This window comes from Rhinolophus sinicus, linkage group LG02 (assembly GCF_036562045.2).
Source record: "Rhinolophus sinicus isolate RSC01 linkage group LG02, ASM3656204v1, whole genome shotgun sequence".
In the NCBI taxonomy this organism is placed as follows: Eukaryota; Metazoa; Chordata; class Mammalia; order Chiroptera; family Rhinolophidae; genus Rhinolophus; species Rhinolophus sinicus.
The window spans coordinates 200,577,637-200,594,705 of record NC_133752.1 but is presented as its reverse complement, the minus strand read 5'-3'; the positions used below and the strand labels follow the sequence as shown (position 1 = coordinate 200,594,705).

At 50.0% G+C, this 17,069-nt stretch overlaps 1 protein-coding gene and 1 long non-coding RNA gene across 8 annotated transcripts; both read right to left on the bottom strand.

Annotated features, from left to right (window-relative positions):
* Window positions 1–9,442: 9,442 nt before the first annotated feature.
* ADM2 (adrenomedullin 2) lies at window positions 9,443–12,909 on the bottom strand. Of its 7 annotated transcripts, none has more exons than XR_002136349.2 (4): window positions 12,529–12,884; window positions 11,777–11,996; window positions 10,258–10,455; window positions 9,443–9,718 (listed from the first exon to the last, which is right to left on the bottom strand). XR_002136349.2 is itself a non-coding variant. In XM_074326666.1 (3 exons), the coding sequence occupies exons 1-3, from the start codon at window positions 12,636–12,638 to the stop codon at window positions 9,674–9,676; spliced, it is 417 nt and encodes a 138-aa protein (XP_074182767.1). In that variant the 5' UTR covers window positions 12,639–12,909; the 3' UTR covers window positions 9,443–9,673. The 7 variants fall into 7 exon arrangements, 5 of the variants coding, with proteins under 5 accessions (XP_074182767.1, XP_074182766.1, XP_019573350.2 ...); XR_012494220.1 differs by having other exon boundaries at window positions 9,443–9,782; window positions 12,529–12,883; XM_074326666.1 differs by lacking the exon at window positions 11,777–11,996 and having other exon boundaries at window positions 9,443–9,782; window positions 12,529–12,909.
* Window positions 12,910–14,091: 1,182 nt separating this feature from the next.
* LOC141570215 (uncharacterized) lies at window positions 14,092–16,940 on the bottom strand. The gene is made up of 3 exons (XR_012494219.1): window positions 16,656–16,940; window positions 14,680–16,267; window positions 14,092–14,309 (listed from the first exon to the last, which is right to left on the bottom strand). It is a non-coding gene; the product is annotated as an uncharacterized LOC141570215 (long non-coding RNA).
* Window positions 16,941–17,069: the final 129 nt, after the last annotated feature.

The window sequence follows — 17,069 nt, the reverse complement described above, 5'->3', positions numbered from 1 at the left end:
GTGTCAGCATGGGAGCAGCCCCAGCCCCCCTCTACCTGAGATCAGACTCCCGGAGCAACTGGATGGCTCAGGATGTCCTGCCGCTTTGCCCACAGGCTTTGACTACTGCTGTACCCACAGTAGGCCTCTCCCAACGGGTGGTGCAGACCCCGATGGACTTCCCTGTCACCACAGGCACCTGGGATTCCACTGGGCAGGGCTGGTTTCATAACAAGTTATTCTGACACTTGTTAAAATACGAAGACTTTACTCAAGGCTATATTGCAGCAGGCAGGAGCAATCGGGCTCTGCTCTGAATACAGCAAAGACAGCTGGGGATTTATAGCCACTAAGCAGAGTAAGGGGACAGGGTGTCAGTACTCCAGACCCAGGGAAAGCCCTAAGACTGAAAATCTACCTCTGTACGTGGAGGGCAGGGAAAGACCAAAGAAAGAGTCTGCCACTCCAGTCTGGTATTTAATAGAGTTTATTAAGGGAAACTGACCCTCCAGGCATGTTGTAGGCACCTGCACGATGAAGCGGATCCCCCACCCCCACTCTGCTCAGCTTGAACTGAAGAACTGTGTAGGGGGCAGAGTCATGGCACTATTACAGGAATGCTACCAGGTATGGAAAGTGCTTGACGTGTTGACCAGGTCAAGACAATGGCCTGTTCTGGGAACCAGCGCGTAGCAGGAGGCAAGGGAGGGCTGCTGATTTATGTCAGAATGAACATCAGTTATGATCAGACAGCCTCTACGTGGGCTTTGCAGTAAGCACTCTCCCTCTCGGCCCTAGTCCAGCTCATGTCCCAAAGCGTCCTATCTTGGAACAGCCTCTCCTGGGCGGGGTGTGGGGGGGTGGAGTTGTCAATAGATGGAAGATTGCTAAGAGAAGACATCCAAGGTAGAGGCATTCTTGCTGAAGGCAGGGCAGGATGATGAGATCTCAAGGGTGGGGCCTCTGCTAATCCTGGGTGAGGCTGTGTAAAGCCAAGGGCTCTGAGAAGCCTAACTGAAGTTTGGTCAAGGTGGGGGGTCTCTGCCAGGCTCTAGGGGTGAGGGGCTCCATTTAGTCTGGGCAGAGGTGCTTTCAAAAATCACTGATCATGTATGGGCTGGGTCTAGGTAGTGAGGACACAGTGGGGTCCAAACTGGCAAGCATGCCTGCCTGAGACATTCTCTAAGGAAGAGGCAGACACAGAGTAAAACGAGTCTTTGTACTGGAAGAGACGGTGCTAGTGGGGCTACACCTCATGGGCTGGTGGGCATGTGGGTCAGAACCCATTCTGGGCTTCACTATGAGGCAAGAACCCTGTGGGAGGGCCGGCCCAGTGGCTCAGGCGGTTGGAGCTCCGCGCTCCTAATGACGAAGGCTGCCGGTTCGGTTCCCACATGGGCCAGTGGGCTCTCAATTGCAAGGTTGCTGGTTCGACTTATCCACTCCCACAAGGGATGGTGGGCTGTGCCCTCTCCAACTAACAATGGCAACTGGACCTGGAGCTGATCTGCGCCATACACAATTAAGATTGAAAGGACAACTTGACTTGGAAAAAGACCTGGAAGTACATGCTATTTCCCAATAAAGTCCTGTTCCCCTTCCCCAATAAAAAATCTTAAAGAAAAAAAAAAGAACCCTGTGGGAGGTTACTCTTACTACCAGGGACTCCTCCTGTCCACACTGAAAATAAACAGAGGTGCTGCTTCCCCCCTAGCCCCCCATTTAAAATGCAAAGCTCAACTTGCCTTCAGGGCTCTCAGCCCCTGTCCTGTCCCAGTAGCACCTTGAACTTCCCAAATGTGTCATTTACATACTTTACCTTTGAGGTTTGTTTCCTTCTGACTCCTCCCACTAGAATGTCAGAGTTGCAGAGGTTGGAGGAATATGTTTTATTCCCTAATGTTCCTGCATTTCCCAGAGAGATGGAGGGGGGATCCAGAGAGGAAGCTGGATCACCCCAAAATAGGTGGTGGCTTGGACCCAGAGGAGGAGCAAAAATGGCTGGTCTACAGGATTTGGATGAGGGCGATGGGAGAAGTGTAAACTATAGTAGAAACAGTCCCTTTAAAATGGAGGTGGCACTGTCATCCCAGAGGAATTGCTTGGCACATCTTATGCTTCAAACCTCTGGAATGTTAAAAAGGCAAAACAACCTTGTTTCCCAAGTTACTGTGCAAGGATAACAAGAAAGCAATTATGACTACTAGACTGGTGGCTATAAGATGAAAATTTAAAACATGGTTTAGAATTAGTGTCACTATGTTAGCTTATCTGCACCAATAGAAATGCCTTCTTTTTATTGATGTAACTGTCCCCCTTCCCGTCTCATAAATACCCCTTGCTTTTGTCTCCTAATCGGAGTATTATTTGGGCTTCTGCCTGAGGCAGTACTTCCCAAATAGCTATTTTTTCAATCTCAAATAAATGCTTGTTTTCTCTCACTTTCAATGCCCTTTTACTTTTAGGTTAACATCTGGTGTCAGGAGTGGGATCTAAAGTGGCCTCACCTTCATGGATTGGCATCCCCTGAAACCGGATCTCATATCTATAGAGCCTCTATTGTGTTTACTGCTTCTATGGCCTGCTCTCTTTTTGACTGTGAAGTCCTGTTAAGTTTGGATCTCCCTGCTTTTTTGGTTGAGTTCAAATGCCTTTATTTGACATCACGAGGGTTTTTTTCCCTCAAGGGAGGGGTTTTTCCTTCAAGAGGGGTGATTTCCCTAGGCATCATTGTCCAGATCCTGGCATGCAGCAGGGTACCACAGGAGCTTGCTACCCCTGTGGGAAAGAATCTTTTTCTCTCAGGAGGGACTTTTCACAGCTCTCATGCTTGTAAGAAATGCCCTGGGGGATGAGAAGCTCTCCAGAGGTTTCCCTGGTGGGTGAGGAGTCATTTGACTACAGGCTCTCTCATTTCCCTTTCTTGTCTCTGTCTGTTGTGTTGTTTGTCGTAGAAACAGGTTTGCAGGGAAAGGAATCCCAATCTCTCAGGGACAATGGAATACATTCTTTGATAAGCAGCTTCTAAAAGACAAAATAACTTCTTAAATGAACCTTTGGCTGCCTGAGCAGGTGCTTTAACATTTTCTATTGTTATTCCTGTCTGAAACCTGACAAGACATTTCAAAGAATTTAATAACTCTATAATCAGAAATTTGGCAAAATTAAAAATCTGATAGGATTTTTTAAAGTCTCCAGTAACTTCCAAGGTCTTTCTACAGATAAACAGAAATGTAAGCACAGCCCACAACTGTCTGAGACAAAAAAAAAAAAAAAAGGAAAAATATGGGAAAAGAAAACTTTTTTAAAAACAGCAGCAGCTGAAATGGTTCCCTTGCCTAAGCAGCTCCCTAGTCTCCTTAAAAAATTGTTTATCGTGGGCAAATAAAATTTTTTAAGCCTTAACCATCGGAATGAATAAACTTAACTGTTATAAATTAATGGGCTTTTGCCTTATTTTATCTCTTTCATGGCTAAAATTTAAAAAGCAAATAAAACTATTATGTTTCTGGTTCTGTCTCTATATGCATGTATATCTACCTCTCGAGGATTAATAAAATTGATTTGTAAAGAGCTCTGTCTAATTGGCTTAAAGGAATTAAATGCTTATATGAATTAAGAAATATAACAGAAACTAACCCAAATGCTTTTCAGGATCACATGGTCTGGGAATGTATTTAATATTAAAACTAAACTGATTTAAATTTGGTTTAAACACATGTCTTTAGAGATGTTAACATTTAATATAATATTTTTACAAAAGACAAGTTTGCCTGGCCCAGTGGCTCAGGTGGTTGGAGCGCTGTGCTCCTAATGCCGAGGTTGCTAGTTCAATTCCCACATGGGCCAGTGAGCTGCGCCCTCTACAGCTAAGATTGTGAACAATGGTTTTCCCTGGATCTGGGCTGGGGTGAGCAGCCGGAGGTCGGAGGTCGGAGGTCGGAGGTCGGAGGTCGGCGTGGGTTGCCGTGAGCTTCCAGGAGCAGTCGGTGGCCAGAGTGAGCTGCTGTGAGCGGCTGACCAGCTACCGACTGCCTCAGCCGGTGGGGCGGGAAGCGCAAGGCTCATAATACCAGTATGGGCCAGGGAGCTGTGTCCTACACAACTAGGCTGAGAAACAGCAGCTTGAACCCGAGTTGGGGAGGAGGAGGTGGAAGAAGGGGGACAAAAAGTTTATATTATCTCTGTTGCAGTTTGTCAACAGGAATATAGGATTATAATTGACTTCGTCTAATGTCTCATGAAATTTTCATGAGTAATCTAAATATAATTATTGAGAATTAATACATTAAATAGATGTAAATAAGAGGTTTTTAAATGAAACTTTCAGCAATAATTGTTTTATGGTATATGTACTTAAAAATAGTTTCCCAAAATCTTTTGGTAACTTGAAACCTTAGAATTTCACTAAATTAAATTAAAAAATAAAAATGGGGCCAGCCTGGTGGCTCAGTCGGTTGGAGCTCCGTGCTCCTAACTCCAAAGGCTGCCGGTTCGACTCCCACATGGGCCAGTGCCAGATGGCTCAGTTGGTTGGAGCGCGTCCTCTCAACCACAAGGTTGCTGGTTCAACTCCAACAAGGGATGGTGGGCTGTGCCCCCTGCAACTAACAACTGCAACTAGACCTGGAGCTGAGCTGTGCCCTCCACAACTAAGATTGAAAGGACAACAACTTGACTTGTAAAAAGTCCTGGAAGTACACACTGTTCCCCAATAAAGTCCTGTTCCCCTTCCCCAAATAAAAAATAATAAATAAATAAATAAATAAAAAGGATTGAATGAAATGAATCTAGGTCATTTCCAATTAAGATACAATACTGAAACATTAGTTACTAATTAAAGCTAAGTTTACCTAGGTTTGACTTTTTAATACAGAAAAACTAAAGATTTGGATCTGTTAATAAAAAGTTCTTATGTTGAGGAAACTCATATTTCTAAAAATTATGAAATATATTTGCCAAAGAGCCTATATTTCTAGCAGTTATAAAATGCATTCATAAATTTGCCAATCTAAAGAATACTAATTGCTTACTTTTAGTTGTCACTAAAAAGTAAGGTTTCTTAAGGATTAAGAAGTCTAAATATGGGAGAAATAAACAAGTTTTTAATAAAAGATAATGTAAGAAGATATATTTTCATCAAGGGAAATGAAAATAATTTTGTCCTGGTTATCTCAGAATTTTACCTCTTATAACTAAGCTGCCTAAAATTATATTGTTATTGTAATGGTTAAAAAATTAAGCTTTAGTGGCTCAGGCGGTTGGAGCTCCATGCTCCTAATGCCGAAAGCTGCCAGTTCGATTCCCACATGGGCCAGTGGGCTCTCAACCACAAAGCTGCCTGTTGGATGCCTCGACTTCAGCAAGGGATGGTGGGCTGCGCCCCCTGCAACTAACAACTGCAACTGGACCTAGAGCTGAGCTGCACCCTCCACAACTAAGATTGAAGGGATAACAACTTGACTTGGAAAAAATCCTGGAAGTACACGCTGTTCCCCAATAAAGTCCTGTTCCCCAATAAAATCTTTTTTTTAAAAAATTACGCTTTAATATCAAGCTTAAGCTTATGTAAAGATAAAACTTAATGTTATTTCTCTACTAAAAGGACAAAAATTTCCTGTACTATTGGTATGCTCTTAATAAGAAATTATAAAGGGAAAGCAAAGATTTTATGTTTTATTAAAATTATTTCCTGTGTTCTTTATCATCAGGTCTTTAATTACTTAAATAAACTGAGTGTTCTTAATATTAAAAGAGCTAAAATTTTGCTTACTACTATGTAACCTTCTGTATTTGTCTTTGAAATCTCTTATTCTCACTTTGGTTAAATGATAATTAAATATTATTTCATTAAGTATTGTTCCACAATGACCTAGGATTCTATTGGACCAAATGTTTTAAAAACTTTTGATATGTTTAACAAACTTCCCCAAACCAGATTCTAAATTAAGTCTCATTCACCTAAGAATAACTTCGGGGTATTTTAGAGGGGCTCTGAAACACCTCAAAAGACTTGTTCTCTTTATAAAAGAGAAATATTAAACTCATTAGGCTTATTTGTTATGTTAAATTACAAGGGAAATATTGTCAAATAAACAATACTAAACCTTTGGCTATATTTATGTAGATGGTATTAATATAAATATTCTAAAAATTATATAAAATTCCTAAAATTCTAACATGTCCTGGTATAATACTAAAAAATGCAATCTTTGTCTCTAAAAGATGTGAGTCTTATGTCTTTGAAATGTAAACACCCAAGAACTAACCAAAACACTGCCCACAAAGACGAAAAAGAGAGAGAGAACTTTTAAAAATGCAGACGGATCTATAAGTTCCCTCCCAAAATTAATTTGTAAAAGAGCTAAGGTTTTTATAAAACTACTGAAAAATAACAAGGCTGAAACAAAATGACAGTATGTGAAAAATAGGATGTATGTTTCCAGTAGAAGAAAATATGAAGCATACAAATGCATTTTTGTTGAGAAAAACAATAGAATGTTTTTGGGATCAGGAAGGATATAAAGGACATGGGGGTTTTGGGTTAAAAAGAGAGGAAGGAAGGAAGGAAGGAAGGAAGGAAGGAAGGAAGGAAGGAAGGAAGGAAGGAAGGAAGGGGAAATAATTTTGTCCTAAAATAAAGAAAATAGGACAAAAACTGAAAGGTATATGTATGTTGCAGAAGGTTTATGGAAATGCAGGTTCATGGAGAAGGGATCTTGAGAAAAGAATTTTATATATGGTCAAACTAAGAGTGGAATGGATACCTAAGTCAAGTACATCACTTACATGTGCACATGTGAACTCTCACCAGATCCTTAACCACAGCCGTTTTTAAGTCTTGTCATTTGCACACAATTATTGTTTCACTCTGATGCTTTGACAAAAAAATGTACCTACCAGTGTGTTTCATCTTCAAAGATTCATAAAAAGACAATCCCTAGGGGTGGCTGGTTAGCTCAATTGGTTAGAGTGTGGTGCTGATAGCACTAAGGTTGCTGGTTTGATCCCCTCATGGATTACTGTGAGCTGCGCCTTCCTTAAAAAACAAAACAAAACAAATACCCTAACATGTACTCTAAAATACAGGTTTCTGATAACTTTAGAAACATAACACTGAACTGAGTAAAGATTTACAGAGCTCTAAGGAAAAACTACATTTATAAAACTTAACAAAATCAAGATCAATGAGAATTAACAACGGGACTAAATAAACTGACAAGGATGATTATAATTTTTGTGACTTTTTTTACGAAATATTATTGGTTTCTGATCCTTATTTTCCAGATATAAGATTTTTTTTCTCCTAAGCTACCTATGACCTACAGCAATTTGATAATTTATACCTTTTTTTTTTTTTTAAGTCAAGTTGTTGTCCTTTCAATCTTAGTTGTGGAGGTTGCAGCTCAGCTCCAGGTCCAGTTGCCGTTGCTAGTTACAGGGGGCACAGTCCACCATCCCTTGCGAGAGTCGAACCGGCAACCTTGTGGTTCAGAGGACACACTCCAACCAACTGAGCCATCCGGGAGCTCAGCGGCAGCTCAGTTCAAGGTGCCGTGTTCAATCTTATTTGTAGGGGCAGAGCCCACCATCCCTTGCGGGACTCGAGGAACTGAACTGGCAACCTTGTGGTTGAGAGCCCAATGGTCCATGTGGGAATCGAACCGGCAGCCTTCGGAGTTAGGAGAACGGAGCTCTAACCGCCTGAGCCACCTGGCTGGCCCTGGTAATTTATACCTTTGTGGAAAAATGTAAAATATGTATCTTTTCTCTCCCACCTACCTGAGCTCTCCATTTCAGGTGCTTTGAACTAATCCATGTGTAACCAAATTTAAAGGTGTTAACTCTTGGAGTCATGATTCCCAATTTAAAGAAAGCTCTTATACCTAACGGGACTGCTCGACCAACAGAGGATATGAAATTAAAATTCCTAGGAAGTGAAGCAGATGACATCTTCTGTGGAAAGCTAACCCAAATTCCGGACCAGGCCTGTGTAACCTACACCTTCATATTCCCTTTTGTCCTTTCCCCCACTTATTTTAGTTCCTACCCATCTTGCAAAAAATAAATAAATAAACAAATGTGAGGGGCCAAGCACTTGCTATCACAGTTATTGTTTTCTATTTCCCCTAATTTATGTCTGGAAAGATACTCAACATTGGGCATCATCTTTAAACCTGTCTCACAGGTAAAAACGGACAACTGGTTACACACACACAGTCAAGGAAGTTTAATGCTGGTGACGTCAGTCCCAGTGAAGGGACCAGCTTTGAAAGAATACTTTTCCTTGGGCAGGTGTTACAATGACGCCACAGTGAGAGCGAACCAGGAACACTCTTGACGTTTTGTGTATGAGTTATATCAGAAGCATTGCTCTGGACCACACCCCAGCCGAGCAGGCCCGGTTTGTTCTATTATCACCTCCCGTTGAACTTGGATAAAACAGCTCTGGTAAAACGCAGATGGTGCTACATCAACTCAGGGCACACGCCGAAAGACGGCACTCAGTGCCTGCCCATGGACATCTCATGGCTCTCTGCAGTCTCCAGCTGCTGGCTTCAGGCACTGCTGACTGGTTCACATCTGTTCTTCACTCTGGACTTAGCATTTTGTTTGTTGTTATAAATTTTTTGCCGTTATAAACCTTTGTTTTGCACAGCTCAGTGTTATAAAGACACCGCTCTGACAATGGTTGCTCAGGGTTTTGAGACGATCAGTGAGGCCCACGAGACTTCATGGGAGAAACCTCCAGAAACTACAGAAGGTGTCTTCCCTGAAGGAAGTAACATTAGCAAAGCCTTCCTCTGTGCTGGGGCTCCTGCTACTCCAATGTGACCTAAAACCCCTAGAAACCTACTGTCCCTCCTACGTGGGACATGCCACAACCGGAATGAGTCTTCCTGGTGACAAGAGACCCACAATAGGACGACAGACCCAAAATGAGCCACCTGACAACGGAGGACCAACTATGCTTTTAATAACCGATTAGTGCAGCTTCTAATGATTGATCAGCCATGCTTTCAAGGAAACAGCTTGGTCAAGAGGAGGAAAATGTAAAAATAATATAAAGAGACACTTTATAGTGGAGCCGAAGCTGCCATGCCAGAGGAGCTGCCTGGCATGTCTTAGGCCTCAAGCCTTGGAATGTTAGAAGAGGGCAAAATAACCTTAGGACGGGGCCGAAAGCAACACCATGTCCCAGAGAACTGTTCGCAAGGATAACTAGAAAGCAGATGTTGTGACTACCGGACTGATGGCTACCAGGCTGAAAATTACAAACATTGTTTAGAATTAGCGTCACTATGTTATGTTATCTGCACCAATAGCAACACCTTGCTTCTGTGATGTCACTGTCCCCTCTCCGTCTCATAAATATCCATCACCTTTATCTCCTCATGGGAACACCACTGGGGTTTCTGCCTGAATCAGTGCTTCCCGAATAGATATTCTTATTGAGCTCAGATAAATGTTTGTTGCCTCTCACTTTGAAAGGACTTTTATTTTTAGATGAACAGGAGATTTTGGCCAAAGCAGGAGCAGTGGGGGAGCAGTGGAGGCTGTGGGGGCTTCGGGAGCTTGCGTGCTGCCCTCAAACCTCCAACGGGGCGTCAGGTAGGCGGCTGGGACAGGGCCTGAAGCTCAGGGGCCAGTGGACACGAGGGGTGATGGTTGGACCCTGGCCGGTGACCGGATGCTATGGCACAGTGATGCGATGTGGTAAGGTCAACAGTCCATCCACCTGAAGGAAAAGCAGCCCAAGGCCTTGGCGAGGACACGAGAGGCCATGCTGGGGGCCTGGCAGCCTGTTAGCACGAGGAGAGTGCACTGGGGGCAGTGTTCCTGGCAGACAGGACATCCTCGGGCAGCCTAGACCACACGCAAGCCCAGGACTTTGCCCCAGGGCCAGGAGCCTGGGAGGGTCTCGGCAGAGCTGAGCTCCTGACTCCACCGACGCGGCCCCTTTCTCTTCCTCATTCCCCAGTCCCGTCACCCTGTCCGCACTACCTGCCCTCCCTGCCAGCTCTGCTGACACCCTTCAGTGACCACAGCACACAGCTGTGAGGCCCGGCCCATGGGTTCCAGCCACACTTCGCTGCTTTCGGGCTGCCTCCCCCAGCCACTCCAACACCTCCTGTGGGCTTGGGGCCTGGGCTCACAGCTTCTTTCCCCAGGGACCCTGTCATCCTCAGTTCATCTCCCTGTGTACGGAGGTCCCCAGCAGAGCGTGGACCAGCCTGAACTGTTCCCACAGGGCCTAGTAGAGGGAAGGTGCCTTACCTGGCCAGGTGAGCCCTGAGCTGGAAGAACAAGCACAAGGGTGGGAGCCCTGGAGGCACTTCCAGGAGCCTCCTATCCTTGGGGGGCGGGTTTGGGGGTCTGAGGGGCAGGCCTGCGGTGCCCCGGAGCTGGCACTCTGTGGGTGGGCTGCAGTGACCATGGGCTCCTCTCTGGCCTCTGTAACTGCAGTTTCTGCCCCTAGAGTTGGGATAATGGTAGTGCCCCCATACAGGTTGGCTGAGAGGGTGATGCGGGAAAGTAACTGACAAAATAAGTGCTGCATGAGTGTTTGCTAAATAAAAGAAGCCACCTTTCTGAACCCAGAATCATACCTGTGATGCGCGGAGTGTCAGTACTTGGGGAGCTAACAACAGGTCCCCCCTGGAGGGACACACACCAAGGAAACATGCAAGCGGTGCCTCGTTCTGATCTTTTCAGGCCGGTGACCCCAGCCCAGTTCCCGGCAAGCCTGCTCTAGCCTCCAACTGTCCCCACATCTGGTCCCACTGAGCAGGGTGGGGGTCAGGGAGTTTGTGTTGCCTGTGGGCCCCCCACCCTCATTTGGCAACTTCCCCCAGGTGATGGTGGTTCTGATTTAATTGAGCCATTTGGGCAGGGAGATCTGGTTCCCATGCCAGCCCTGCCTCGCTGTGGGCAATGGGAAGGGGTACCCTGCTGTGCTCCGACTGCCCTGTGTGGCTCTTGAAACCCTCCCCCTCCTCCCCAGCCGCCCACAGGGATGGGGCAGGGGTCTCTGTTTATGACCAGGGGCCCAGACTCCAGAGGTGGCAGCTGGAGCAGCGCAGTTCCCAGCATGGCCTGTCCTCCCTCACCTGCCTCTGGGGACCACAGTGCGGTTCTCCTTCCTACTGCCCTCCCAGTCTCAGGGGCACCAGTGGAGGAGAACGAGGCAGGCCAACGTGCATGCCCAGAGCCAAGACTTAATCTGTGCCGATGTTGGGACAAGCAGGGAGGGGCTGGCTTGGGCCAACTCAGCTCCTTTGTCCTGCTTGCCCAGAGGTGGCCCTGGGTGTTCAGGACCCTGACTTCGGCCCCACCAGACCCCTTCCCTCTGAAGCCCTTTTTGGCATCTAGTGCTGCTGGCCACCTCTACTTCACCCTGTCCCAAGTTTGCACACTCCCAATGTTCCCGACCCCTTGGGCACATGGACTCTGCCTGCAGACCAGCCCAGGACTATACCTGCATATGGGTTTATGTGTCCAAAGCTGTTCAAAGTTGGTTGCTGTAGGAGCTGGTGGGTGTTGGGTGGGGTGGGGGTCTCCTCAGGGGCCCGTGCCACTGTTGGGAGTTGCTGCTGTCTACAGGAGTTCTGGGGAGCTGGGCCAGGGGCTCAGCTGCAGCTCTGCAGTTGGGGTGTGGAACCTGGCTGGGACAGGCAGGGCCATAGCCTGTACCACCTTAGCCATAGCTGTGGGGGCTGCTGGGGTCCATGGGGGATGAGTCCCGTGGGCCGGCCGATGCAATGAGCTGCCACAGGCGGTGGCTGAGGTTCTGTACCTGGCAGGTGCCGAGCACACAGCCAGCCCGCAGGAACTGGGCTCTGGGCCTGCGGGGGCCCAAGTGTCGGCGGGGGCCATTCCGGATAGGCTGACCCATAGCGGTGGCCAGGCTCGCGTTCCACTGTGGCAGGAGAGCCTGGCGTGGCTTCCAGACCACAGGCCGGGGTGTAGGGAGTTGGGGCTGCAGGCCACCGGAAGGGGTCCTGACTGGGGGCTCCCTGCAGAGGGTGATGGAGGAAGTAAACATTATGGCCCCTGAAAGGGACCCCCAAACCCACCCACTTTCTGCCTGGAGCATCGTCAGGGGAATCCCCAGGTCCCTTTGGAGCTCAAGGCTTAGGTCCTGGCTACTCAGCCATCTCAGTAGCCCAGGTCACATGTCCCATTCACCTGTGCCTTCCTGAGCAAAGGGCACCCGGCTCCTGTGGGTCACTATGCCCTCTGCTCTTCCTTTGGCCGGGGCAGGCCGGGGGACCACTCCAGCCTCCCAGTCCCTAGCGGACCTCTCCCGTTGGGGGGGGGCACTCTGCCAATGGGGTGGGGGAGAAGTGCCTAGGAAGGGAGGCAAAAAATTAGAGGCCTCTTTCACTGCTCAGGGTTTGCGGAAGGCAGGGGGCTGGCCCTCTATTTAGGCTGTAAGCCCAGCAGCAGGTGGAGGGTCTTCCCCAGCGAGGGTGGGGAGACTGGGGAGGGTCTGGGGAGGACGGGGGCCTCCGCAGGTCGGGACGGGCAGGTCTGAGCCCCACTCACCGGGGCAGGGCAAGCCGCCGGCTTCCACCTTGGCGGCGGGACATTGTGCCGGGGAGCGACAGGTAGAGGAGGAGGATGCAGCCAAGACTGACCGCCAGGAGCCGGGCCATGGCGACAGGCTGGACCCGGCGGCGAGCACGCAGGTGCGGGGGCGGCCCTGGCCTGGAGCCGCCCTGCCGCCGCACCGTGGGGAGCCTTCTGCGTCCGGGGAGGGCCGACTCGCGTCCGAATGTCCCGGACTCCTGCTCGCGCTGAGCCTCGGCACCTCCAGAGCTAAATAGTCTTCCCAGGAGGAGGCGGGGCCGGATGCGCCGCTGGGCGGGGCGCCCTTCCCCAGGCCCCCCACTCAGCCCTCGGGCTGGGAGCCGGGGCTGCAGCCCAGGCTGCAAGTTCTCCAGTCCTGCCTGCCCGCGGGGTAGCACTGTGGGCACAGGACAGGGGTGGCCTGACGGGCTGAACTTGACAGCGTGGGCGGAGGGACCCCCATCCCTCTGGGAAGTGCTGGGGGCTACCAGCCTTGCCTCCAGCGCCTTCTGGTGGGCGACCTTCACGGAGCCTGGGGAGCACTCAAGCTCCCCGGCACAAGGACTGAGTGCTGGGGGTGCAGTCAGCAGGGCTGCGTCCTACCCACCACCTCTCGATCCCAGTGGCGTCCACCAGCACGGTGGGCGGATGAGGGACCCTGGGGACCTGGCCAGCATCTCTGCTGACTCTTAAGTTTCTCACAGAGGCCATTTCACGACCCTCGAAGGTCTGCCAGCAGCTATAGTCCTAAAAATCTCTACACTTTCCTCTCCCATTACCAAAATATTAAATGGCTTTTGTAGGAAATCTAACAACTAAAGAGACCTCCACATTGCCACCCTCTGTGATCCTTCCACCCCATCCCCGATTTTCTCCTGTGTACACTAGTGCGTTTTGTTTGGGGGGGAGGAACCGAGGTGTGTGTATTACATGCACATATATGCACATATAGCTAAAAATATATGTGAGCATAGAGACTTCCTAACTTTCTTATGGTTGGCCCTGCTCTAATGTGTAGGTCTTCTGTGGCTTACTTAATTGATACTTTATTAACGAGCAATTAGGCAATTTCCAGAAGAAGAACCCTTCTGTTGTGCCCTCACAGATGTGTCTCTATAGGATATTTTCCTAGAAATTGAAATTCTGGTTGAAGGTGAGCCTGTGTTTCTGTAAACAGTCAGTACCAAATTGCTCCCCGCTAAGCTTGTGCCAATCCACTGTCAACCGATCAGGGACTTGGCGTTAGCGGTTCTTTGCTTCTTTGTCCCTCTGAGAGAGGACAATGATCCCATCGCCCCCTTTCTTGGATTATCTGAGCATCTCTGCATCCATGTGTATTTCCTTTTCTGCTTACCCTGCTCTGGTCCCGCTCCCTCTGTTGGGTTCATCATGGATGACCTGGTCACTCTCGGTCTCTCCTGCTGCACACACCATGGGAGCTCCATAAACATTTGCTGGATGAATAAATGCACAAGTGTTGAACACGTGCACATGGAGGAGTTGCTGTACGCCCTCAAGAGGGAGAAGCATCAGCGGGCATTCCTGGTTGCATGTGTTTATTTTGACCAGTGTGGGGAAGAAGGAGAGTGACGTGATCACATTTATACGAGAAAAGTGGAGTTCAGCAGGGAGGGCGTTGCTGAGGGTCTGGCAGGAGGGGTGCTGTGGGAACAGGTGGATGGGTTAGAGAGGAACGGAGCCCGGCAGGGAGGCAGGTGAAGAGGCTCAGCCCTTCTGTTCGCTGATGCAGGCATCCCCTGGAGAGAATGGAGACGTTAGCTGCTGGGGGGACATCCTGGCAGAGGTGTCTGGCTGGCCTCCAGTCTCATGGGCCTGGGCTGATGAGAGGGCTGACTAGGAACACAGTTTGGGAATTTGAGAGATGGCAAGGCTCTGGGAGGCGAGGGCTGTGTGAGCACTGCCTGTGGAGAGTGACAGAGAGGACAGAACCCCCGTGCCAGCTCTGCAGGAACAAGTGTGGAGGGTGGCGGGCAGAGGACCCCTGAGGTGACCCGATTCTGCAGCTGCTTCTCCTGTCACCAGCCTCCCCATGCCTCACATCAATCTGTATTCCGTACTGCTGCCACTACCGTCCTTCCCAAACACAAGTATGATCACGGTACTCACCCAGCAGGAAAGAAAAACTGCATCACTGTTCCCTGGGGTCTAATGTGGGACAGGTGCAGGTGAGCCTCTGTGAGTTTTATGGCCCATGGTTCCCTTCATTCTTCCTGTCAGGACACTTGCTGCCACCAGGGGCTGAAGGTCCACCTCCCAGGAAGTCCATAGACTTGGTGTCAGTGGATTAGAGGCCCCCTGTGAGCCCACAGCCCCTGCACGGCACACAGCATGGCACTTGTCTATAACTGTCCATGTGCCCTTCGAGGCCCCCGGGACCCTCCATTCACCCTCAGTTAGAGGAGCTGCTTCTGGGGAGTGGGGGGGTGGACTGCTGGGAGCAGCTCACCTATGCACATGTGCTAGAAGGGCTGCCCAGGGTCCCCTGTAGAGCTGGGACTGGGTCACAGGAGGCGAGTAGTTTGTGATGCTGGAGGAATGCTTTCCAGAAATTCTTGTGGGGCAAGAAAAGCTAGGGTGGCAACTGGCTGGGCAAAGAGCTCTGAGGGCAGCTTGGTAGTGTTTTAAGGTGGGGGAGGTTGAGTTGAACCTTTATGGCAAAGATTCCTACAGAAAGAAAGAGTGAGGGTGGGGGATGAACAGCAGGAGGCAGGGAGGAGGGTGGGAGGAGTAGAGCCTCCAGTGGTGATTGTGGAAGGAAGAGGTGGGTGTGAGGGAGGTGGGTCTGGGCTTTGGTGATGTGACAGGCTTCCCATTTGACGGCTTCTGTCTTCTCTGAAGGAGGGACAGGGGGGTCATCTCTGTGACACAGGAGATGGGGGCAGAGCGTTGAAGGGAGTGCAGAGCAGAAGAGAGCTGATGTCAGAAGAGAGCTGACCAGACATCAGAAGTTGGGGCAGTGGGGTCATCCATCCATGGCTGGGGCCATTATGTTACCGTGGCCTCTTCACACTATATCGTGCAAGGCAGGACTGTTTGCCAGATGGGGATAGTGAAAACCAAGTTAGAGAGGTGGGGACCGATGACATTGGCAAAATGACAGGTATGGGAGCCACACCGGGTAGGGTAAAAGGACAGAAGGAGGAAGCCGAGGGGCCATGGGACCGGGGAGGGTCACTCCCTGCAAGAAGGCCTCAGAGAGAGTGGGTACTGGGAAGGCGTGGGCCCTTGGAGGGGGAGGAGGCAGTGAGGAGCAAGCACCTGGGCAGTCAGTGGACAGGAAACTTGATGGCCAGAAATTTGGGTGATGGATCCTGGTCTGGAAAGGAACCCAAACTTCCCCTTGACCCAAAGGCGCCTCTGGGAGGGCTGCAGGAATGGGCTCATTAGGGCATGAGGGTGGGGGAGAGCCAGTCCTGGGCTCAGATGCCAAGCTAGAGGACTTCCGAGGACACTGCCCGCCCATGCACAAGCTCAATGGTGTGGTAATGTGCTGAGGACACTTTTGGGTCTAAGTGACAGAAACCAAATCAAGCTGGGGTTGGGGGGTAGGGGTGAAAAAGGAAGGTTTTTCAACCTATGTACCCAGTACCCAACAGAAGCAGGGGATGCTGAAGCTGGGCCTGTGCTCCGGGGGCAGGGAGAGGAGTCTGGTGGGGTCTCTGGGTTTGGTTTCATTCATTGTCTCTGCTGGCTCCTGCAAGTGGTTGGAACATGGATGTCAGAAGTTTGTTCCTTCTTAGGTTCTTGGAGTAGCCAAACTCATCTAAAAGCAAACACAGCCCTGCTTCCCCTCCCACCATGGTCAGTGCGGCAGTCCTGAGGCTCCCCCCACCTTCCCAGCTCCTCTCCTAGGGTGTCCTGTCCTAGACTCTGTGTCTCCTTGCCCATCCCTGTGCCACCACGCGGGAGGCCCTGGCCGGCCCCTGTCTTGAGGGTGGTGGGCACGGTCAGGGGTCCTGGATGGTGCAGCCTTCTCCCAAGCACCGCAGCTGGACCACCAGTTGCCTCTCAGCTTAAACACTGCTCTTTACAGCTGGACATGCAGCGAGCCTTTTTAAAAGGACGTATGTTGAATGGCTCACCCTTCCTAGATGGGCTTCCAAATGGGGCCTGGGCCCTTTTCAGGCTGGGAACTCCAAGGGCAGGGCCTGGGTACTCCCCGCATCGCCAGGCTGGCAGCCCCTGAAGGGATGCCCCCAGATCCCTTCTCAGTCCCCCATTCGGCAGATGCGGGGGCAGGGCCAGGCCCTCCTCCCTTCCTCCAGACTGACAGCGCCGGGGGTGGGAGAGCCTCGGGACCCGTCCCGAGACCGCGTGGAGCCCCGAGTGCGAGGCCAGCTCCGACCCAGGCCGCTCCTGTCGGTGACCCGCCGGAGCCGCCGTAGCTGTCACCGCCCGGGGGGCGGTACCCAAGCCCAGAGCTGGAGCTGAAGGGCGGGGCCCCGCCCCCGGGAACCGAGCCCGCGCCGTCGGGACCAATGGGGGCGCGTCGCTCC